This window comes from Spermophilus citellus, assembly GCF_964194105.1.
Source record: "Spermophilus citellus genome assembly, chromosome: 10".
NCBI lineage: Eukaryota > Metazoa > Chordata > Mammalia > Rodentia > Sciuridae > Spermophilus > Spermophilus citellus.
The window spans coordinates 82,669,011-82,693,850 of record NC_138197.1 but is presented as its reverse complement, the minus strand read 5'-3'; the positions used below and the strand labels follow the sequence as shown (position 1 = coordinate 82,693,850).

Below are 24,840 nucleotides of genomic sequence, written 5' to 3'. Positions count from 1 at the left end.
AAGTTATTTTAGCTTTCATATATCATCAAGGGTGATTTGTTTCAATAATTTTGTTTATTTTTTTATGTGGTGCTGAGGATCGAACCCAGCACCTAACGTGTGCAAGGCAAGTGCTCTACCACTGAGCTACAACCTCAGCCCAAGGATGATCTTTTACCAAGTTACTTCCTTGCTACAAATTGTTTAATGGCTTTCCTTGCTTTCAGATTAGAATACCAAATCCTTAAATGGGTCTGTTGCCCACCTATGTACCCTCAATCTTTCGCCAATATCTTTTCTGTTCCACTTTATTGAGCCTTATTTTAGTTTAATTGTGGTTCCTTGACCTCTAAACATCCTAAGTTTGCAACTTTAGCTATCTGAAAATGTACCTTTTTTTGCCTTACTTAATGTTTACCAATCCATCAAGATTCTGATATTGTGTCTGGGAAGCCTTCATAATACTTGTTTCTTCCTGTATGTTTCCGCACTGATTTTATAATAAACTATAGCTTTAATTTTTAGTTTGCCTGTTTTGTCAAATGATCTGACAAGGAAAGACAAACAAAATGGTCTGACAAATGGTCTGCCTCCAGGAAAGCAGGTACCACAATAACTTTTATATTTACACCTCTAGCACTGAGCACTACTTCACTTGGCCCTTAGAATGTGTATAGTAAATATGTGCTTAATAAAAATGTTTTTGCCTATGTTTACTAATGCATTTATTTTCTCAGATTTACTCTTTTCTTTCAATGTTAGGTTCAGTTGCTCAATGATTTATTTTCAAATAAAATATTACTAGATGCAGCAAAAATATATTTACTTGTAATGAGTGATCTCAAAAGAATCTCCAAGTACTTGAATATGAAACCAAAAGAAGGGCAATGCACGTTAAAAACGTCCACTCTTTATTTGATCTTTAGTTAATCTATGATCTGTTTTGCAATGAACTTCTGTATTTGGACTTTTTAGACTAGCAATTATTTTCACAGTGACACATGTTGGTGTGAAACTGATTATAATTCACTGTTAACACACTATTTAAGAAACACAAATTATTTTTTATTTTTTAGTTGTAGGTGGATACAATACTGTATTTTATTTTAATGTGGTATCGAACCCAGTGCCTCACGTGTGCTAGGCGAGTGCTCTACCATGCAGCCACAACCCCAGCCCAAAAATAGTTTTAATGAGAAGTAATTTTACAAATTACCTGTGAAGATACCATAACTAGTATCTACGTTTTAGCTATTTAGTCCTAAATGGGCCAAAACAAGCCTCTTATTTCTGGAATTTAATGTTTTAAGAAATTCTCAAGCTACAATTCTCTAACAATTTGCAAAAACACACATAAATATGGAAATTCAATAGTCAGTATAAATATATATACATACTAACACATAATTATTTATTTAAAAACTAAGGTGATATTAGACTTTCCTCCCTCATTTTGAAAATACCACTAAATGAGGAATAAATTCTTGAAATAGCATAAGATGAAGTTAAAATATTAAAAGTTTCATTATAATTTTTGGTACAAATTTCAAGACATAATTGGAAAAAAGATCAAACAACTAAAATATTTACATGCCCCGGGTGATGTTCTACTAGTATTCAGTACCACCATTCTGGAAGAAGAAAGTCAGTTTCTTAAAATATTTTTATAATATAATTTGATTTGTAATACTTCATGTAACTCATTATTCAATCCTTTTTATGTAAGCTATCTTGGAAAGATGAAAATCTTTGACTACTGCAAGAAAACTGTACAACTGGACTGGCTGCCATAAAACACAGTGCTTTACAGAATAGTAATTTCTATACAGTTCAATAATAAAAACCATAATCAGAGTTAAGCTTTTCTACTATACAAGTATCATTTTCTATTAGATTAGACTGTCCTAAAACAATTTCCTTTCTTAAAGACACATATTTTAAAAGTCCTTTGTTTGTAGGGCATTTTCCTTTTAGTTTGTAAGATACTTTAAATGATATGATATAAAAGTCATCTAACATGTGTTGTGTCTATGCGAACATCTCTCTTATTCTCAATGCTTCTTGGACTGTAAAATAACAAAACTCACCCTTTCTTAACAACACAATTGTTCTTAGCAAAAACTGAGAATATGTATAAATATGTCATAAAAAATAAATATATAAACAGTATGATTTAGTTTGTGGATACACTGTAAGTATGCTATGTTTGTAAATACTTCCGAGTTTTAAACATGTCTACTAGTCTCATGTTATTTGGAGCTATGTCTCTTGTTAATTTACTGAAGTCAACTCTCTGACAAACATGAATGTCAAAATCTCAGTGCTTTGGGAGAACTAAATCTTGTACTTCAACTCTAATAAAATGAGTTTTACCTATCAAGCAATGTGACTGATCATAAAATGCTTTTATGTTTAAGCCATATTTTGTTTCTATCATTATTTGTGCCTAGAGTTGGTCTTAAAATTTCAACTCATTTTGTCAAACAGCATGTTACAATTAAAGCATTAACCAGACAGAATAAAAAGGTTCTGTACCTACATTCCAACTCAATGCAAAAGTTAAAAAGTAAAAAATTTCTATTAATGAATAGGTACTATTAACCAGGTAAAGTATTTTTAATGCAAGTTTATTGTGTACAAAACTGGCAAGAGCACTTGCAGATTTAGGGATTAAAAAACGAAATTTCATGTTTAGTAGATGGTAGGCTTTTGGAATTTACTAATTTAGCATTTGTGATAGAATGACTAGAGGTAAGGTTCAGGAAATAAGCAACTATGAATGAAAGGCTGTTGATCTACGAAGAATGGTAAGAATGGTTGGTGTATGCACAAGCTAAACATTTAGTGAGAAGCGACTGCTACATATCTATTCTTTTAAGTGGCTATGGGGTTCTTCTCTACATGCATTTTATATTGTATATGTATTTCACATTATAAATTTCAAGTTTAAGATTATCCTTGTATTTGAATTATGAATCTTAAGATACATGTCTTAGCTTAATGTATTAAGACTGCACCTTCACATGTATTCATTCCTCTCCTTAGAAATTTCTTCCCCTGTAAGAAATTCACACTTAAAATTCTTTAAATTTACTTTAACATCTTCTCAAAGTTACAAGTTCCTCCGCACCTCAAAAACCAAAAAACCAGCAACCAAACAAACAAAAACTAATATTCCATCATCAGGGCTAAAACTATACCATCTTCAACTTTAAGTCCATGTCTTATAATTTACACCTCAGAATTTAGCACAGTACCTGACATATAGCTCAATTAAAGTGTGCTGAGTAAATGAAAACCTGTACAGTAGAGAGACTAAGAAACATTCCTCAAGTAAGAAAGCAATGGGAAAACAACAGACTAAAAAGGACATCTAAATTGACCCATTATAACTCTACACCAAAATTCTACAAGTTCAAAAATAACTATAGTCCAAATAATTCCTGAGAGATTTCCCTAGTGAAAGAAAATAACTACTGTATATACCCCATATATGTGTGTGTGTATATATATATATATAAAACTATAAGGTAACTCTCTATAAGTAAAAGATAAGTGAAAAAAATATATTTTGAAATGCAGTTTTTTTTTCTTTTCCCTAAAATCTTCACCCTGGAACTAGACATGAAAATTCTAAAGAGAATTCTCTTAAATAATCAGATGTCTCATCAAAAGACATTCTGCTGTTATGGTTCAAATGTATACACACCTTCATCCACTGCAACCCTGAAGAACTATGTTAAAAAATAATAAACATTCAAATTGTTCATAAAGTATTAATTCTTCATAAAAACTATCTAGTTATAAACTTCCTTCCTTAACCCAACATCCTAAAACTTTAATATATATGGGAAATATAATTTTCTTTCATTGTTTAATTGCTTTGAAGATGCAAAGCATCTTATACATTTTCTTCACATACACATGCACAAATCTTACTGTTCTTACTTTTTGAAAGTAAAAGACTTAGTCTTTTACTATATATGTTCTGATCACTAAGATTGATATTTCTAAAAAAATATAAGTGACAAGTAAGAGTCTCAATTTTGTATTTCACTATAAACTTCAATGTAGGTTTTGTTGTTGTTTTAAACTGATGAAGACAAAGTCCTACTATATAACCAAATCTCAAGTCTGTAATCAACATATTTTAGGAAATGAATAATTAATAGCCATCCCATAACTTGTAATGAACTGGAATTTCCCCAGTACCTGGAAAATAGCCAAAGTAATCCCCTTCAAAAAGAGAAAGTTGTCTTTTGTAATGCTGAATATGAACCACTCCCTTTCTGTTCAGGTGCTCCAGAAGCCCAATTCTCAAGTGATCATGTATGCTCACTATTTAGTAAACCGGTAACTAGAATAGGAAAGAAAACAAACTTAATTTTTGATTACCTAAAGTTTTTGAGTTGTGCAACTCATTCTGTAATTGATAAAAATGTAATGCCACTCACAACCCTTTAAAAAATAGCTACACCTTCAAACTGACCAAACGTAAAAATAAAAACCCAATCTAAAATAAGGGATTCATTCTTATTTTTTATGACTTAAAAAATAAAACCTAAAGTAATTAACAGTAAATGTCATTTTAGAATACCCTCAAATATGTTTTTCCACCCTGAATTTTAAGGTTAGATGGATAAAGAATTTTTAAATTTGCCTGTTGTTTTCCAATTTGTCATGAGAACAGTATCAGAATTCTGAAAAGGTACTGCCATAATTTAAAAGCATTCTATTAATATTGGGATACTGGCATTAGTTTTGTAAAATTCAAAAAACCAATCAAACCAAAACAAACCAAACCAAAACAGTGGATGATACTAGAAAGTCTGATGTAAGAATTCACAATGGAACTGAAATATAGGCCTGTGCCATCATCAAATAGATTAAAAAATAAGTTTTCTGGTAATTTAATGATCTTATTTTTGTTAATTTTTTTCTAGAAAAGTCAAATCTCATATGAGATTTGAGATTAATTCTGAAGATCTCCAAATATTTTGTGAGAGTAAACAAAATTATTGCTCTATCTTGATTTACATTTCTATTCTTTGAGCTTTTTAAAAAGATGGATATAATTTTCCTCTTATCTATTTTTAAAAACTTTTGCTGTGTTTTCTTCTCTATACAACTGGTAAAAATCAAGAACTACATACTCTAGATGCTGTTCTATCATTTTTATTTAATTACTCATTCCCTAGGTTTAACAACATGAATAAAATTAAACAAAAGACCCACTGTTTCCCCTTCCTTCAAATTCTATGATATATCTTCTTTATATGTTACTTGAATTCAATGAATAATTATTATCAAAGTTCTGGGAAACACGAAAAATGATGGGATACACTTTGTTGGTCAGCAAAGAAATGTCAATCCTTTCCCCTTCATCTATAGGATTGAGGAAAACTAATTCTAAGTTTGTCAAAAAGATTACCTTGTAATCCTGTAACTATAGATGTCCCTGTTAAAAACGTCATGATTATGTAAAAATCACTGATTTTCATATTGAAAGCTGAAAGAAATTGGATAGAAGATCCTTTGTGATAAAGATAAATTTGAAAGTTTTGGCTATAAATTATTATTATACCAACAAAGCTATAAGCTTCAGGTAAGGTGTATTTAGATCAGGCTTTAGACCACTAGACTATGACAGCAATTCTGATTTTTAAACTTTTTTTTTTTTTACTTTTTAGCAACAGACTATGAGTGATTTTATGTTAAGGTATTCACTTTATGGAAAGCATGCTAAAACCAAATGTTTCTATAATAACATTAAGAAACAATGTTAAGTTACATCTACATTTAAAAACTAAAGTTTATAAATAATTTTAATGTTTTAGAAACCATCTCTTAGCCCATTAATAATTCAAAACAGGCTCACAATGAAATAAATGCCAATATTAACTTTTTGGCAGGCAAGATAGAAGTTTTAAGGGGGAAAAACATACAGTCACACGCACACAAACATGCGCACGTGCACACACAAGTACGTAATATTGGTATTCAATCCCTTGCAGATAATATTCAATAAAAAATGTTTTCAAGTAACTTAATATTTAAGAATTATATGATTTATTAATCTTTAATTTTCTTGCAAGGGCATATAAGGGGCAGCAGAATTTTTTTAAGTTTTACTGATTTATTACACTCTAAATAACCAAGCCATATATTTCTTTGTCATTTCATTACACTAGGCCCATAATTGATAATAATTAAACTGAAGTGAAATAGAAATTTAAACATCATGTGATAGCATGAACTATGAAGATGTCTATTTTCATAATCTAAAAACTTCAAATTTACCTAATCACTCAACAAGTATTTATTAAGAAAATATCATTATTTCAAAAGCCTCTGAAAGTATATAAAATATGTTCTAAAAGGATTTTCTCATATGATTCACTGTAAAATTATTCAAGGAACTATTTTTATTGCAGTGCTGGTATGACCTGTCAAATTATGACTAACGTGGTGACCCAATCCAAGTATTATCAGATTTCTTGGACTTTCTATGTTGGTATTTTTTTTTTCAGTTTTTAGTTGCAAGAAGTTTCAGTTTTTAGTTGTTTATTACATACTTTAATTCTTTTTAAAATTATTGAGTTCGTTTGGAGTTTAGGCAGCTCTAAAAATATCATAAATCTGGTACAGGTTGAATTCCAAACATTTCTGGTAATAATTTTTCTAATTAGTGTTTCTCAAAACATTTGTGTTGGAAGGACTAATTTTTTTTTTTAATTACTGAATCAAAGATTGGTACTTTTGTGTACAAACCACTAGGAAAATAAAACTAAAAAAACAATATACAAAAGCCAAGTCTGATTTTTATTATTAGATTTAATAGCTATAAAATTGCTCTATCAAATTGCTATAGAAAATTTTAACCATTTTCAATTTCTATAGTTATTTCATTTGATCAACACTGTGAAATCCACAGGCAAATCATGAGAAACAATGTCCTAATATACATCAGGCATTATACTAAATATAGGGGATATAAAAGAAAACCAAAGACAGCTTTTGCTTTCATGATTCTGTGTAATGGATATTTTGTCTAGGAGGAAGGGATAGAAGAAAAGGGGGAAGTATAGGAAAGACAACTAAGGAAGAGGTAATAATATGTGCAAAGAGTTTTGAAACTTAATGAGTACTAAGAATTGAAAGTAATTTTGGATAAAAAAGTAATCAGGATCTGGTATGAATTTTATCCTTCAGAGGATGGTAAACAAACTTTAAACATATTTTAATCATATTTTCTTTTCAAATCAATGTATTTGGAAGCAGTGTACTAAATGGGCTGGAAGAGGATAAATAATGCAACAGGAATGACCTGGCATATATTTTTATAGTTCACCTTAAAAATGCTGAGTATTGGAATAATGTCCTGTTGGAGGAAACAGTGGATATAACTGCTATTTAAGAGTGAAAAGAACTTTGGATAAATCTCATGTTTTAATGTGGGTTACTGGGTGGACAATTGTAGTTACAAGAGTAAGTATAAGAAATAAAGAGGACTGGGACTAGTCTTAGTAAACATGTTGAGTTATTTGTAGGTTATATCTGTATCAATGTCCATTTAAAAGATTCATACTGGAGGGAAACTGAGGAGGGAGAATTATGGGTGACACAGCTTCAGGATTTGTCAGTGTAAAAATGGACGTCAAATTCTCAAAGGTAAAGGGGCTACAGAAAACCTAGCAAACAAGGAGGTCAAGAGTGACCTTATCAAAATTTCTATGGAGTGGTATAATATCACAGTGACAACATGAGTTGATATTTATATACTGTTTACTATGCATCAAGCACTTCTTAAAAAATTAAATTTTCACTTTACCGATGAAGAAACTAGAAAGTTTCTTATTCAACGTCATACAATTTGCAAATGAGAGAGCTAAGATTTGAATCCAAGCAATCTGATTTCAAATCCATGCTTTTACCTATCCTGCTAGGCACTTGATAGATTTAAATAAGATGTGGATTGAAGAAAAATAAGAAAGCAGATAGAGAGCACAGACTATTCTTTACAAGGTCATGGATCCCCCTTGCACCACTCCTCATTTATTAAAAAAGACATGTATATAAGCTGAAAGGAGCAGTAAAAATGTGAATTTAAAGGAACAAATAATGAACAACAATGGAACAAGTTTTGGGGAAGGTAATGGAGCTTCCAGAAAGACAGTGATATAAATGTGGCAACAGAAATTTTTTGTGCAATACCCAATATACTGTATGCTATTAAGCATAAGAGGAATCTCAAAGTATTTTTTAACTTAATTACTAGTAATATTTTTGTCAAAAATTTATTTTTTAAAAATTGATTTCTCCTGGTAAAGCATATTATACTTTAAAAAGCCCTAAGCATTATTCATAATGCATCAATTATATATCAAATCTAGTATGCAAGTGAGGCAGTATTGTCTGGTATATACCAAACCTGGTAAGCGAAGCATTATGAATAAGCATTACATATAGCTCAAAATATTTTAGGTACTCCTCTTTTTACAGCTTGCATACATGAAAAAGCATCAACAGTTAACATGTAGGAAATTCAAGTATGTATTTATTGAATGTATGAACAATGTTTTTACTTTGATAAAACAGATTTCTTATGTATAGATTTCTATGGCGAAAAAAATATGTAGAAACATACATAAGCTATAACGATATAGTTTGTATTTCTGGTAATTCTCTGCTATTTTATGACCAGATGAATAAAATATGTCATAATGGATAGTTACATACTCCACCAAATAAAATTAAAACTCAATTCAAATGTCACTTTGGTGAAGCCTCACTTATTTCTGAATGGCTCTCTTTGCTTCCATAACATTTTGCTACTCATGCTATCATATCTTGTTTGTTTTTATGTCTATTTCATTCACTAGTTTATGAACTTCTAAAGATGGCCACTCTCTTTTTATCATTGTCTAAAACAATGTTGGGTACATAGTAGAGATTCAGTGGATATTTGTTGGGTCAGCTAAATATATAAAACAAGAACATTAGTTGATTTAAGAGCAATCCTTTCCCCCTTTTCTCTGTCCAACCCTAGATGAACTCAGTTGTCTATTTTATGCACCATGTAAACAGTGCTGGAGAAAATCTTAAGTGAATAAATCTATCATTCTAAACTGATATTTCCCAATCTCAAATGAGATCTCAATATTGTTGAGCAATCTTCCCCTTTCAATTCTTAGCTGATGATCTGGTCTCATATTTTGGAGATAATGGGAAGTCACTGCAGAATCTAGAAATGACATCCATAATCTTTCTTTTCTCCTACTTAAACATTGTCTTCTCTCGGTTCAAATGTTGCATTACAGGGCTTAGTTCTAGAACCTCTATTTCACAGACCTCCTCATTTAGATACATTCATTTCCATGATTTCAAATACCACCTATAATAACATATTTCTTTTTTCCAGCCTAGGCTCTGATCTATATTCCATACAAGAATATTCACCTACCTCTGATCTAGCTACTTAGATGGTTCATAGGCAACACAAAACAGACATGCCAAAAATCAATTCATATCTTCTCCCCACCCTGAATCTAGTCCTCCTACCATGTCTCCTTTCCCACTACCCTGATTTTGCTAAATGGTTATATCCATCATCATGACGTATAAGACAGAAACTAGAAACTTCACCTTTCATTAATTTTTTTTAATGCCAAGTGTTATTCTAGGTAATGAAGCTATAGTAGTAACTAACACAAAATCCCTGTACCCATGGAGCTTGTGTGTGTGTGTGTGTGTGTGTGTGTGTGTGTGTGTGTGTGTGTGTGTTGGGAGTAGGGGGAGACAGAAAGAAAAAAGACAAATATAAGTAAAGCATGTCAGTAGGTGATGAGTGCTGAATGGAATGTGGAAAGGGCAGTTACTCATTTTTCTTTTTTTTTGATAGGGTGAATGGAGAAGAATTTGACTGCTAATAAATATCTAACAAAAATAAGAAAGTAAAGCTATAAATAAATATTTAGAGAAATACCATCATAAGTATAGGAAATTGCAAGATCAGAGACCTTGAGGCAGGAATATTTCTTGGCATGTAGAAGAAGCTAGTAAAGATAGAATGAAATGAGCTTGGTGGAAAATAATAGAATATAAGATACATCAGGGGCCAGATCGTATAAGGCCTTCCACTATTTTAAGGCTTCAGCTTTTAGTGTTGTCAGCAATAACAACAGAAAAGGATCTCTCTGGCTGTTCTTTTAAGGGACAAACTACAGGAATTAAAGGTAAAAGCAAATAAAACAAAACAAAAATCCCCCAAACAACCCAGCTAAGATAACTGCAGTAACCTAGGTAAGATAATGGTACCCTGAAATATTCAATACCCTTATAATGCATTAAAATCTAAATTCTCCTTGTATGCTCTGGCTTTGGCCTATATCTTCAAATTTAATTTGTCCTACTCTCCTTTTGTCATTTTATATGTTACTCAAACTGGCCCTTCCTAGAGCATTTTTTATATCATTTTTAATTCTCACCTGCCAAATTTACCTATTTCTTGGTCATAGCTCAAATGAACCCCAGGGGTACTTAACTACTGAGCCATATCCCCAGCCCACCTTTTTTTTTCAGTTGTAGTTGGACACAATACCTTTATATTGTTTATTTATTTTTTATGTGGTGCTGAGGATTAAACCCAGCACCTCGCACGTGCTAGGTGAGCGCTCTACCGCTGAGCCACAACCCCAGCCCTCCCCATCCCTTTTTACTTTTTATTTTGAGATAGGGCCTTGCTAAGTTGTTCAGGCTGGCTTTGAACTTGCAAGTCTCCTGTTTCAGTCTCCCAAGTTGCTGGCATTATAGGTGTGTGCCACTATGCCCAACTCACATGTTACTTCTGCTGAGTAAGATGCCCAGTGTAAATTAGGTGTTTTCAGGGCTCTTGTCATTCACTCACAGCATTCCATTGTTTCCTCTTCTTGATGCCTAATGCAATTATGATTAATTTAATGCTTATCTCTCCTGCTAGACTATAAACTCTGTGGAAATAGAAACTGCTTTGTTCATGATGTTGTAATTTGTGCTCAGAGTGAAAAAGACGCTTAGTAGGGCCTCAAGAAATATTTGCTGAGTAAATGAACAACATCATAAGTGTATCTTAGTGGAAAAATTATTTAGCTTGATTACCTACAATATTCCTAATATTCTCAATAATTTCTAGTTTTGAAAACCAACTTATTCAAGAAGGAAAAATACCTACCAGTGATGTTCAGAAGAATGAAACAATTTCAAAAAGGAGTACTTGAACTATATTTTGAACATTATTACCATTAAATAAATGTTTGTATAACTTCTTAAGGGAATTGATGAGCTGTAACCAAACAATAATGCTATTTTATGGGAGTATCATGAAATATAGAGACCATTCTCTTGGCATAAATATAAAAACTTTTTTTGGGGGGTGGTTTTAAAAATTATTTGGTGATCCTAGGTATTGAACCCAGGGTCTCATGTAAGTCAGGAAAACACTATTCTATTGGGTTTAATCCTCACCTCAAAAGCTTTTTTTTTTTTTTTTTTTGGTGGCAGAGGGTGCCAGGGATTGAACTCAGGGGTAGTTAATCACTGAGCCACAACCCCAGCCCTATTTTGTATTTTATTTAGAGGCAGGGTCTGAGTTGCTTAGTGCCTCACCCTTGCTGAGACTGGCTTTGAATTTGCAATCTTCCTGCCTCAGCCTCCAGAGCCACTGGGATTATAGGTGTGTGCCACCATGCCCGGCCTCAAAAGCATTTTTAAACAAGTGCTGGGGATATAACCTAGCAGTAGAGCACTTGCCTACATGCACAAGGCTCTGGGTTAAATTCCTAGCACAACAAAAACAACTAAAAAACTTATTTTTAATGGTTGTATAACAATGTGAATATACTAAACTATACATTTAAAATGGTTCAAATGGTAATTTTTTTTGTATATTTTACCACCATAAAATAAAATGTATTTAAAGTATTTCTTAACAGTTGATTAGCATAATTTGAAAAAAATACATTGTCTCAGAATGTTCTGAATAACAACTCAATTTCAATTTATTAAGTTATCTTAGTAACTGGAAAGTCACTTGAACATTCCTTGCCTCAATTTCTTTATTAGTGAAATAGGCATGCTTAGGCCCTAAATCACAGATCTCTGAAAAGAGAAAGTTAAAAAACTAAACATGATATGAAAAACAACTTGTACTATGCAAAAAAGGATACTGCTATTATCAGAGACTACAACTTCAACACTGGGCTACATGTTTTAATAAAGGTATTACAGCTAGTAATTTAGATATTACCATTTACAATGGTTTCAGCAACCATTAACCCTTTCTTGTCTCAAATAGTTTTGTTTATAAATCACTGTAAAAAAGTGATTAATAATAATATTTGTAATGTTTCTTAACTAACAGAATACTAAACTGAAAAATCCATTTACTATGAAAGTGACAATGACACCTAGAAAGTTGATCATGTTAAAAAAAGCATAATCATAAAACTATTTCTACTTATAAACTAAAACAGAAAGATGATCTCAAGATCAACTGTCTTAAAAGAAACAAAATTCAGTAGAAAAGAGCCTTTAATAAGCACAGTTTTGACTGGCTACAATTTAATAAAAGTATACTTTTAAAAGAAATAAGCAATGGACATCAAAGCAAGCCCCAAGAGAGATCTGGCATGACTTTCATTCTTTCAAGAATATTTCAGTCCAATCTCCTAAATTTTCTAGTGACCATTCAATCATACCAATTTATAATTTAGAATATAAAACCGAAACACTTTAGAATCTTCCAATCAAAAAAGTGTTGAATGATATTAATATACATTTAGTAAATGAGATGTATTATTTTAATTATGAAAATGAGCTGTGTAGGGGCTGGGGATGTGGCTCAAGCGGTAGCGCGCTCGCCTAGCATGCGTGCGGCCCAGGTTCGATCCTCAGCACCACATACAAACTAAGATGTTGTGTTCGCCAAATACTAAAAAATAAATATAAAAAAAAAAAAAAAAAAAAGAAAAAAGAAAATGAGCTGTGTGATTTAAGTAACAGAAGTAAAACTGGAACCAATTTTCCTTTCTTGTGGTGGGGAGGTAAATACTGAGCTCTCACTATAGATCACTGACTGACATTTCTTAGGTTTTTCCTTATGTTTTACTAAAATAATAATTATCACAATCAATACAAGATGTGTATTGTAAGATGTGATGACTATAATACTATCTAATAAGTATATACTCATCTCTTGATATTTATGGATATCAAAATTGCAGATGCTCAAGTCTCATAAAATGGTGCTGTATTTGCATATAATCTATGCACATTCTCTTATATATTCTAAATCATGTCTAGATTACTTATAATACCTAATATAACATAAATGCCATATAAATAGTTGTTATACTGTATTTAGTAGTGAAAGGAAAAAAGTATAGATGTGTTAAAAAAATTTTTTTTTCTATTTGCAGTGATTGAATCCAGGGAAGGCCAGCTATATTATTATTTGGTGTTAGCTTTTTTTTAGCCAGAGTAATATAAAACCATTTTGTATGTTAGAATCAGATGCAATTATTTATAAATCCTTAAAACAACTTATTTCTCTGTGATCTACACTCATGTCATTTTCCTGTCATAGAATGAGGGACAGAAAAAATACTTAAAAGTCTGTATTAATTGAAAAATAAAAGCATTAGTCCTAGAGAGATCTACTTATTAAATGAGAAGGTGAAGAGCAGATGAATCCGATTTCCTTCCCCCATTTAAGAAAGGCATGTTTTCATGAGAAGAAATCCCTAATAACCAAGTTACGTAACTACAAAGGCATTCTTTTAGAGTTACCATTTCTCTCCTAGTAGTAAATATTAAATTCCTACAGAACTATACTATACAAATTTTTTCCTAAAATAATCTGCCTGAGAATACAGGTTCTCCTTCGTCACCCACTTCTTTCTTTCTAAATGGAAGGGATACTTCTTTGGTGTCCATGTTGAGAAAGCGAATGGCTCTAATGCAAGATTGTCCCTCCACTTTTTTTCTTTTTTTGCTTTTGTAAAAATGGAAAGAAGACTTGATTTTTCATCTGATAGATGACTGAATAGATTTTTAAATATATCTATGCGTGTGTATACACACAGAAACACTTTTTTAAAAAATTTTTGGTAGCGCTGGGGAAAGAACTCAGGGATTGGTGCAGGGCAAACGCTTTACCAGTATATTCTTAGCCTGATTAACATTTTTTAAAATGATAGTTTGCTATGCAAGATTTGGCACATAACATGGAAGAAATTCAAACAATATCCTGGATTAGACTAAACACTTGGCCTGGAAAGAAACAGTTTGAAGTTTTAGTTAGCCACATTCTCAGTTTATCAAAAGAAATTATTCTCTAGAAGATTCTCAACTTAAAAAAAAAAAAACTGTCATATAACTCAAATTTTTTTTTGATGGAAACTATATATACGTATTTTAACATAAGGTTGCTTATTTGTTTAAGTGGACTTCTGAGAATTTGTGTTCCAATAAATGCAAAAAGAAGTTCTCAAGGTAAGAGTAGGGTAGTGTTATATTTAATCATATTCAAGCTATGAAGTAGTATAACATAGAAATGACAGTTGTAGTAAGGACTTTTAAAGTTTTACTATGTAATAAAGACCTAGTGTTGCATTCTCTAAACTTAATAAATTTTTTTCTAACTCAACAAATCACAGAAAAAAAGATAACTTTTAAAATGCTTGGAATCTCGATTCATTTTCTATTTTATGACAAGAATAATAAACAAGTCCTTGATTAGTTCCATTTTTCTCAATGACTTCCTACAATCTATTTAAGGGGCCCTATCAAGTAAAGAGTTTTAAAACAACCATCTTACGCTGTGCTGCTTTCCAGTGGAAAAGACCATATCATTCCCTTGCTTCAAATCCATCTGAAGAGCTGCTTCTTCCAGGAAGCCAATCATGAGCCTCCTAGGTAGGCCTTGACAATGAAAAAGACAAGGGTTGGAGTGCTCCTGAATCTACCAAACTAACACTAATTCAAATTACCTCCAAAAATGCAAACTGTAAAACTGGACATTCTTTAGATGAAGTAATAGATTTGGGGCACTAGAAAACTATTTTTTAAATATATTATTTGTACCTTCAGGACATGGTGGTAACTACTCAAGAGGCTGAGTTCCGGGATAACCTGAACTGAAGAATTTTGAATTTTGGAGCACCCTGAAGACTGCATATAAATAGACAAAGAATATAATAAAATATAACTGTTTATCAGTTTGCCTATGGTAACCTAACCTATCACAGCTCAGAAATGGAGCAGATGATAAATAACCATGAATGCAGCAACACTAAGTGGAAAAAAAAATACAAGTTCCTTTCTCTCATTCACAAGGTCTAGTCAAAATGGATTAAGAGATTATTAAGAAAGGAAAACAAATGTTGGGGCCATGGAAGACAGAATATTTCAGGAGTCATTCTGGTTAACTCTTTTAATTAAAAAAAAAAAAAAGACTAACACAAAAATAGTATCAACCTAATCACTATTCTATGAGTTTTATATTTATCAACTCACTTAAACATTGCAAAACTCCTAAAATATGGATACTATTATTTTCTTATCATTTGAAGACAAAAATGAGTTGGGGAATAACTTGTCTAGGGCAACACAGTTAATAAGCAGGACATCCATGTTTTCAATCCCGGTATATAACTCCTTAGGACTCCTCTAACTTGTAATTTTTTTATGTGGTTTTTCTGTTCATTTTTTAAAGCTAGACTTTGGTTTTCAAACTGTCCCTCAGAGTCCTGGGATTCCATGAGAATGTTTCTGGGGCCATTAAATTAAGGAAAATAAAGATAAGCAGATGGGGTTCTGGGAACTCCACCCAACCAAAGCAATTTCACTACTACCACTGCTTAAATATTGGGGATACAATTAATTGGGGATACAATTAAACTTTAAGTTAAAGAAAGGTTTTGATGCTATAAAGCAAAAAGTTTAAAAGTCACCCAATGTCTAGATTATAACATTCATAAAGGTCAGGATACAAGTCCAAAAATATTTCATATATCTGATGTTAAATAAATGTTAATTTAATAAACTGAAACTACATGGCAATACTTTATCCACTAAAAAAAGTTAATATTCATACCATTATTACATCAGAAAAATACTGAGTACTGATATAATTAAATAATAACAATTATGTTACATGACATTTAGCTTAGTTTTCAGTCATGGGTGACTAAAAGATTTCACTATCTCAAAGCGACTAATGGACTAAGCATCACTCATTCTCAAACACATACAAAATTGGTATGCTCTTCACACATACCATTTTTTGTAGATATATAAGACCAGCTGATGTACTAAAGTGACCACTCACACTTTTTAGGTTCACTGAATTATTTTAAGTGGTTATATTAAAATATACTATCAGTAGAAATGTTATTTTATACTATTTTCAGAAGCTCATGAATGTCTTCAATTTTAAAGAAATTACAAGAAAACTTGGAAAAAGCATAATTGAGTAACAGTATTTGAAAACAATTATTGATAAAATCTATTTTATTAGTTATCTCTTAGTCTTCTCATCTATGGACCTATGAACATGGATGTTTGTGAAGCAGAGGCATTATTTTGTATTTCCTTTTACAATGAATTTTCAGTTTGAGAGCTGATGTCTAAATCAATTTAAAACCATAGCATTTTAAAGAAAACAAAACTAAAGTCCTAGCTTTCCTAATTCTCAAAATTTGTATTAAAAGTCAAAAGCAGCAAAACAAAAGTCACTTTTTTCTTCTCTGACTTGTCTGCAGAATTTTATTTTAGAGAAAGTACAGTTTCCAAAAGATACAGGCATGAAATAATATCCACTGCTTAAAATAATGAGTGCTTAAATTTTCATAAAAAAAATCTTTATGATTACTATTATAAAAATTACAAACATCACTCTTGTGTCTATGTCTCAATTAAAATGGAAGATAGGATGGTGAAAAATATTGACAGGGTAAGTGGTAGATCTGCAAATTTATTGTAATAAAATAGCTTTGAACAGAAGCAAAAATGAATAAAATGAAGTTTCTTACACCTTAAACACAGCATATAAGAAAGCTATTCAAATGCTAAATCTAGCTCACTTGCTTGGTTAGATGATTTAATTTTAATACCCATTTTGAAAAACTGCAGTTAATCATATGGAAATTAACTAAACACAGACTATGTTAAAAACACAGGAAACTAGAGAGCATTATTGCCTTATAAGGAATTTAATTTGAAGGCTGGCCAGAGCCTCCCATGAATGATTAGCTTGAACACTCTGGTTCTCTTCTGATAGACTCAAATTTCTATTGTCTATGTTGTAAAAATATTTTCTTAATCTTTATGAAAAAGCACTGAGATCGATTTTCTATACCAGACTATCAAAACAAAACATCAAGCTAATATCAAGCCTCAGGAGTCAAAGTAATTTTGCTATTGTGAGAGTAAAGAGTTATATAAAAATTACATGACTTTGGGACCCTAAAAGAAGGTTTTCTGGTACTGGTGCAACCACATTTTGTATAAAATATTTTCCAGAGATTATATGAAAGGATTTTTATGGCCAGGGAGGGTAGTCCAAACACAAACCAAATTATAATGCCTGTTCTGTCCCTTTCTCTGAAAGTTTAGTACTCAGTATTTTACTTTTGTTATCTAAAGAGCTATCAGGATAATAATAATTTTAGCGTGGTCTTCTCAGATGAGTTCCCCCTTCTTAACTTCCAGAAAAAAACAAACAAAAAAACTTATTTTGTTTAGCTAGAACAGGAATACTAGAAAAATAATTTTAAATAAACTAATTCACATTAAGGAATGAACAGTATTACTCATTCAAAGAATATTTAAAGAAGAGTTTATTAATCTATATTATATCCACTTAAACAGATATGCTATTTTGTGAGTGGCTCAATTCTATACAATGAAATCAGAAAATTACTAATTAGGTCTCCCCCTCCTCCCAAGTTTCTAAAAGGTTACTCCTGGCCTACAGTTACTCCAGTTAAATTTTAATTTTCCAAGAATGCTATAAAGACAATGGTTAATTTAGGAGACAACTGGATTAATGACAATGTACAAAATAATTCACTTAAAGATGTGTTATAATGTCATCAATTCTTGATCTACATGTTATCTACATATTTGAAGGTTGATTCCTATGCAGAGGAGATTCAATATTAAAATGTGAGTAGAACAAAATATTCAGACTTAAAACTAAAAATTCAGAATTCACCAAAAAGATTTACAAAAAGAGGTGAAAATTCAAATATCAAGAATAGTCAGTTTACCATTATCCTAGGCTTTTTTAAACACAGAATTTTATCTGTAAAAGGGGAATGAAATAACTATCTCTAATTTTACACACAGTGACAGTGATATTAAAATACATCTTTTATTACTTTAGAATCAAAGTAAAAATTTAACAAATTAAGTCAGAAGGCGGTATAGAATAGAAAGAAAAGGGAAGTGCCATGAAAATGGGGTGGGGTGGGGGATAAAGGCAGTAATTTCATACATCCCCAAATTAAAAGATATTGAAGGCAAAGTGATTTGTTAAAATATGTATAGAAAAGGTCCACAAAAATTTCCCATTTTGAAAATTTCCCATTAAGGTTAAGGGCAGGGACAGGAGGTGACAAGGGAAAAAAAAAGCAATAGACTTCTACTGAAGAGAGAGATTTCACTAGCTTACTTTTTTCCTTACAGAGCCTAAGCTTTCTGTTAAGAACCACAATTTTGCATGAAGTACTATTTAATCTACTCTACAAAATGGTCATCAATCATATGCTACCTAATTGAGGAACAAGAAAATAATATTCTACCACTAGTAGTATAATGAACGAGTCAATGTGTGTACATAAATTCCCCAAATACATCTAATACTCATGTTCTGATATGAAAAACCTATCTATTATTTTTATATCAATAAATTCCACGAGACATGAGTTTCACATTGTTTGACAAGACCTACCTGAATAGCTGAGTTCATGAAACACGTATTTCCCAAGTTACTTAGGCCACAAAGGCCCGGCTGTTCATTGTTTCTTCCAGGTTCTGAATAATCATAGTTCTTATAAGCAGTATATGATGGGAGACAATAATTTGAGTTTTTCACACTGGAAGAAAGAAAAAAATTTAAAATGCAGCCAATTACATTACAATATAGTTGTAAAGAACAGAATACTTCATTTTATTTTTGAGATGGTTAGTCATTACATTTCTTTTAAGAAACACAATTCAGGTACTTTTACACGATTCTCAAATCAATTAACACCTCTAAATTAATGTACTCTTTATCCAATCAACAAAATTACTGCAATCAAATACCACACCAACCAATACAAACCACTATTATATCTTTCTACCATTGATTAACAGGAGCAGCATCACAGCTTGCTCCATTCTTCATTGCTCCATCAAATTTAAAACATTCAGATTTTAAACACCACCCGCAGCAATAAATCATCTCATTTATGTTCCTTTTGCATCCTTTTGCATCCAGTAGAGTGAGAACAGTAGAAATAGGAAGAGTTGTGCTTTAGTTACAGGTGAGAGCAGAGATTTCCAAGGCCACTGTGACATCACTGTTCTGATGCACTGAAGATTCTATTTATAAATTCTATGCTAGACCAGCAAAATCTAGTATTCAAATGCAGAAAAAAGTCTAGGTGATCAGGAATGCAAAAAGTGATTCTAAGCAAGTACATTCCTATATTATTTACCTTGTGTTTTTCTTAGCTTGGTAGAATAATACAGGTTATTTAACTAGATAAATATTAACTCAGGATAATTTGTACTCTCAGTGTAATAAATGTTAATCTTAAAAAAGCTATTATCAAAAATTTAGAAAAATCAGGATAATTTTTGAAAAAATTAAGAAGTCCATAAATAAGTTAAATGGTTCCTTTTTTCTACACGTAATAAAAAATAAATTTTGTGGAAAAGAATGAATTCTCCCTTAATTTTTAATAGCCTACCTATCTTATAAAATATTTATGATGGATAGTTTGGACATAATTCAGAAAAGCATACTTTCAATCATTACTTTTTACTCATTAGAACAAACCTGAATGAGAATCAAGGTCATGTGCTAAAAGCAAATAATGATGTAAATAAAATACAGTTTACAAATAAATGTGATGAATCAGTAACTCCACTTATCTCCTCTGGCTCTAATATTATTTTAAAACAATATAATTTTTTATAATTTAAAATAATTCATTGTATTATTTTATACACTATACTATCCCTAGATTATTATAATTTAAGTGAACTATACTATTGCATATTTAACAAAGGCTTTAGTAAATGTAAACATACCCCTCCAAACTGAACTAGTAAAACACAATATAAAACCAAATCAATCCCAAATCACACACATTAATATTATGCATTTTTTCAAAAAAGCTCCTTTCTCTAAACAAAAAGACAGACCCAACTCTCAAAACAATCCACCTTACAAAAGAGCAGTGCCCAAAGAAATGCAACCTTGATCAATTCAAATTCAGATTTGTAGAAATTTGTTTTAAACTTAAAAAATCAAGTCTTTTGTATACTTAAATAGTCTAAGAACTGCATTTTCTGTACATTGTACACATCATAGAGAAGAAAAAATAATATGTATCTATATGGGTCTGATGGTAAAATTATAGTAAGATGTAAGTAGCCAGAGCACACAGGGAAGAATGCCCTAACACAGGCTCATGCCTACCCACCTTCCCATGGAAACATTAAAAACACATTTACATGCTCATTCCAAAAGTATATATTTAGATTTCTGACTCTTTAAAGGGTATCTATGTCTTTGTTTTAAATGACAGGGTAAGTATAAAACTTGCCCAAAGACTGCAATAGTTTAGATACTCAATGATAATAATGAAAATCAATCAATTTAAAATACTTAAATTAAATATTATTGATTCATCACTTGTATTTCATATGTTATGTGCACTTTAAATTATATATTAAAGTTCATCATGGAAAATACCAAAACTAGAAGTTGTCTACAATACTTCAAAAAAAATACATGGAACCTAGGTCCTAAAGAAAGCCTCAACGGAAGTATTTTATGACCATATCTGCTAATTATTTCATTAAAAAAAAATCTAGTTATCATCTTTTAAGCTTATGCTACTTTGCAAAAATAAATTTACAGAAGTATATGGGAATTTTAATACAATGCTAGATTAATTCTATATTATAAATCTATCCTCTTTAATGAAGATAAATTAAAAATGCAACAGATTTTTATAAAATCAAAACTTATCTTGACATCATATATATTTTAATACTAATAACCATAATTATGCTCACTTTGTAGCTATGAAACAATTGTCTCAGCTAAGGAACTTGTCAAGAGTCATATGGTTAACTCTTCTGTCTCCAAATCCACAGTTCCTGTTTATGCATTAATGTTATACAGGGAATCATTTCCATTTCAAATGAGAGATTTAAATAAATTTAGAAAAACAGAAATGTGTTCTCATGTGGAATGCCATAGTCCAGAAAACAAATACATTAAAACATTTTTAAGAAAGTGTTAGTAATATATCAACTCAAATATAGCAGGAGAGAACTATGCAGGTGATAAACTTATAACCAGAGAAACAATTTGACAGACATTAAAAAATGCACATAAATTATAACAACTATGGACCTACAGATAAAATTACATACAGTAAACAAACTGTACTTCACCAATGGACTCTTCACAGTGTTAGTTTTAATAAAAACTTTTTTAACTTTAAATAATTCCAAGCATATGGTATTATCTTTATAATATTCTTATTTCTGGAAATGAAAGTTTTATATCTTAATAATGTATAAGTACAGGATAGTTCAATTCTTGAACTTGTAATTTCATATAAGCTTATAACTACTGATTTTACTATATAATTTATACTTATAGAATATTTCCACATACATGAATTTTCAAGAATGCACTTAATTTAAAAAGGCCATTCATTATCTATTAACATACTTTCAGAGAAACGATGCTATTTCCATTTGAAGCTTTAAACTTCCACAAGTAGAATGGAAATATAAGAATAGACTTTCATATAAAATAACTTTTTGTTCAGAGTTTTAAAGGTAAAAACAACAAAAACTCCCTTCCATTCTATGAATGTTTAAGTTCTGTGCCTAAGAAAGGTAATACATAAATAAAATTTACTTTTAAATTCAAAAATAAGCACAGCATGTGGATTCTCACTAGGTTTTCACTATTAAAATTTCCTAATACAAAAGATTGTTTTACTGTCTTGAATTTAGTCAGCTAAAAATAAAATCTAGTCATAGGAATAAAATCATTAAACCTGGTTTAAAACTCCTGTAGTCAGAGGTTTTGACATAAGATTGTATTACCATTTTTATTATGTTGGGGAGGAAATGAGATAAAAACAGAAACACACAGATTCCAATCAAAACAGTCTATATTCAATACAGTATACAAACAATGTTAAAAAGCTCTCCAAAGAATGACCATAAATACATGTTATACTTGTAAATAAATTCTTTTACAACAAATGTGGGAGTGATTTACAATTGGTAGGAACACAAGTAAGACTTTATCTCATACAGGAATTGCTTTTGATGAATTAAAAGATATTACATAAAATACAAACAATTACAGGATAATACTGTTTCATCCTTTTTGCCTGTGGATATATAATTTTCAATAGAAAAGAAAATGTTACACTTTAACTTTGGATATTCATGGTGTTTTCAGTATTGTAGTGTAATGGTAATACACAAAATACATGTATCTTTATGAATTACTGATATAAAGATGTAAATACTATCTTCTAGAAAAGCTGTACTAATATTCCAACCATGAAAGAGAATCTTATAAGAATGAATATGATTGTGTTTAAGTTTCTCAATGTGACTGAGGCAGGAGAAAGTAAACAAAGTTTTTTTTTTATGGTTTAATTTACAAAACTCTAATTGGTGATAAATATGACGTTTAAAATGTTTATCTTACGTTTAATTCCTTTATTTTATTACACATTTATATCATTTGTCCATTTTTCTTATTTTCTAGAGCTTGATATTTATTCTTTTAAAAAATTTACTTGTAAGAGTATTTTTTTTCCATTTACTTCCCCCTTTTTATATGTCTGGTAATTATCTTATATTTAAAGTTCTAAAAGACAAAAGAGTTATCCAATTTCTCAATGAAATTTCCTGGATAATCTGACCCATTCGCCATTAGTCTAGAATGCTTTCTGATCACATTAACTTCTTTTATATAAGAAGGTATGCTTCTGGATTGTCTGAATCCATCAATCTGTATGTGTATTTTTGGTCAGTACTAAATTTTTATATCATTATAACATGTTGTTGTGATACGTAAAATTAATCCTTTGTCATTTTTTCTTTCTAAAATTATTTTAATTATTGTCATCTATTTATAATCCAGATACCAAGTCCCCCACTAAAGATATTAATCTTAAGGGAAAATTAAATTTATGAATTTAATTACTGGTGTTATTTCAAAGATTATTTCACAAGTTAGTCTTTTTGAATTTATTGATAAGAATTATCAGATGCCATTTATGAACTGGACAAATAGTCAAAATATTTATCTAAACTGTTAACCTAATACATAAACCACAACGCACACACACAGATCCATGAAATAAAAGGAAAATATTCATCTCTGGATCAAAGTTCTTTTAGTAAACTGATTGGGCTAACTACAAATGATGAGGTTTTCTTTTTACTTTTTCCAATAAAATAGATATGACAATTTTTCAAGGTAATACACCCATAGTCAGGTATTATATTTAAAGCTCAGATGACTTTCAATCTTTTTTATTATAGCAATATAGCACATACTTTCACATAACTTCTCTAAATTCCAAGATTCCACATTGTACTAATTGTGGGGGGGAGGGATTGTTTTTCTAAACCTCTTTTTAAGAAAATGTAATTGTCTTTTTCATAAACATAAAAATTTGTGTGTGCTTTCCAGCTGAGAAGCACTGATAAACACTTTTAAAATATTATATTTTAGGTGATTATACATCTAGTTCCAAAATGACACCTGAAGTTGATATCTGTCCTACAAAAATGAGTTATAACAAATTTCTATATATTTCAATAATATTTAGAATATAAAATTCCAAAAATGTTTCATTTCTTTCAGTTAACTATTATAGTATTCATATTAAATCAAGAAATAGTTTATAAATGTGCTTGCTTTCTTAGAAAATTACTCATGGAAGAACTGACCAGTAATTTAAAAGAAAACCAGTTTAATGCATTAAGCTTTTATCCTAAATTTTAGATACAAGAGATTTTTTTTGCAACCAAAATAGGGCGATCAATTAAACAAAGAGTTTTTAAGATTCAGTGCTTACTTTCTGTTGTTGATGTTGTTATAATTATTTGATAGAGATGAAGGAGAGATCTTTGGTAAAGTTGAAAAATTGGATGCACCTGGGGACCTTTAAAAATATGAAAATGTTAAATTAGATAAAAAATGAAGAATTTTGAAAATAATTATGAAATAAAGAAAAAAACTAACAGATGACAATGTTTGTAGTAAATGAATGCTGGAAAACAGATTTATGAGCAAAATCACTATATATCCTTTGGTTTTTAACTTGTACTGTATTTGTCCTTTTCATATATAGTAAAAAGGGAGCTATTTTCAAATTAAATATACACCTTGTTATTCCTATAAATTTACTAACTGTACACATACCCATTTCAGAGTTAAGGTAACAATTATTAACATTTTATAATCACTTTCCATAAATTAATGGAATGAAAATTTTCCACTTTTGTTTCTCACGTAGGTACCACTGGCATTCTAGTTATATATACACTGACAGA

General features: G+C 30.5%; 1 protein-coding gene across 6 annotated transcripts in view; it reads right to left on the bottom strand.

Annotated features, from left to right (window-relative positions):
• The window catches only part of USP15 (ubiquitin specific peptidase 15), a 115,910-nt gene that overhangs the window by 25,334 nt on the left and 65,736 nt on the right, over positions 1 to 24,840 (bottom strand). For 3 of the 6 annotated variants that reach the window (XM_081309955.1, XM_081309957.1, XM_081309958.1), the window contains 2 exons: positions 24,363 to 24,449; positions 18,971 to 19,115 (listed from right to left, as the gene is read on the bottom strand). In XM_081309955.1, coding sequence (XP_081166081.1) covers positions 18,971 to 19,115; positions 24,363 to 24,449 — 232 coding nt within the window. Of the gene's footprint in view, positions 1 to 4,191; positions 4,337 to 18,970; positions 19,116 to 24,362; positions 24,450 to 24,840 lie in introns of those variants that run through there. The other 3 variants (XM_081309960.1, XM_081309956.1, XM_081309959.1) reach the window with 3 other exon arrangements.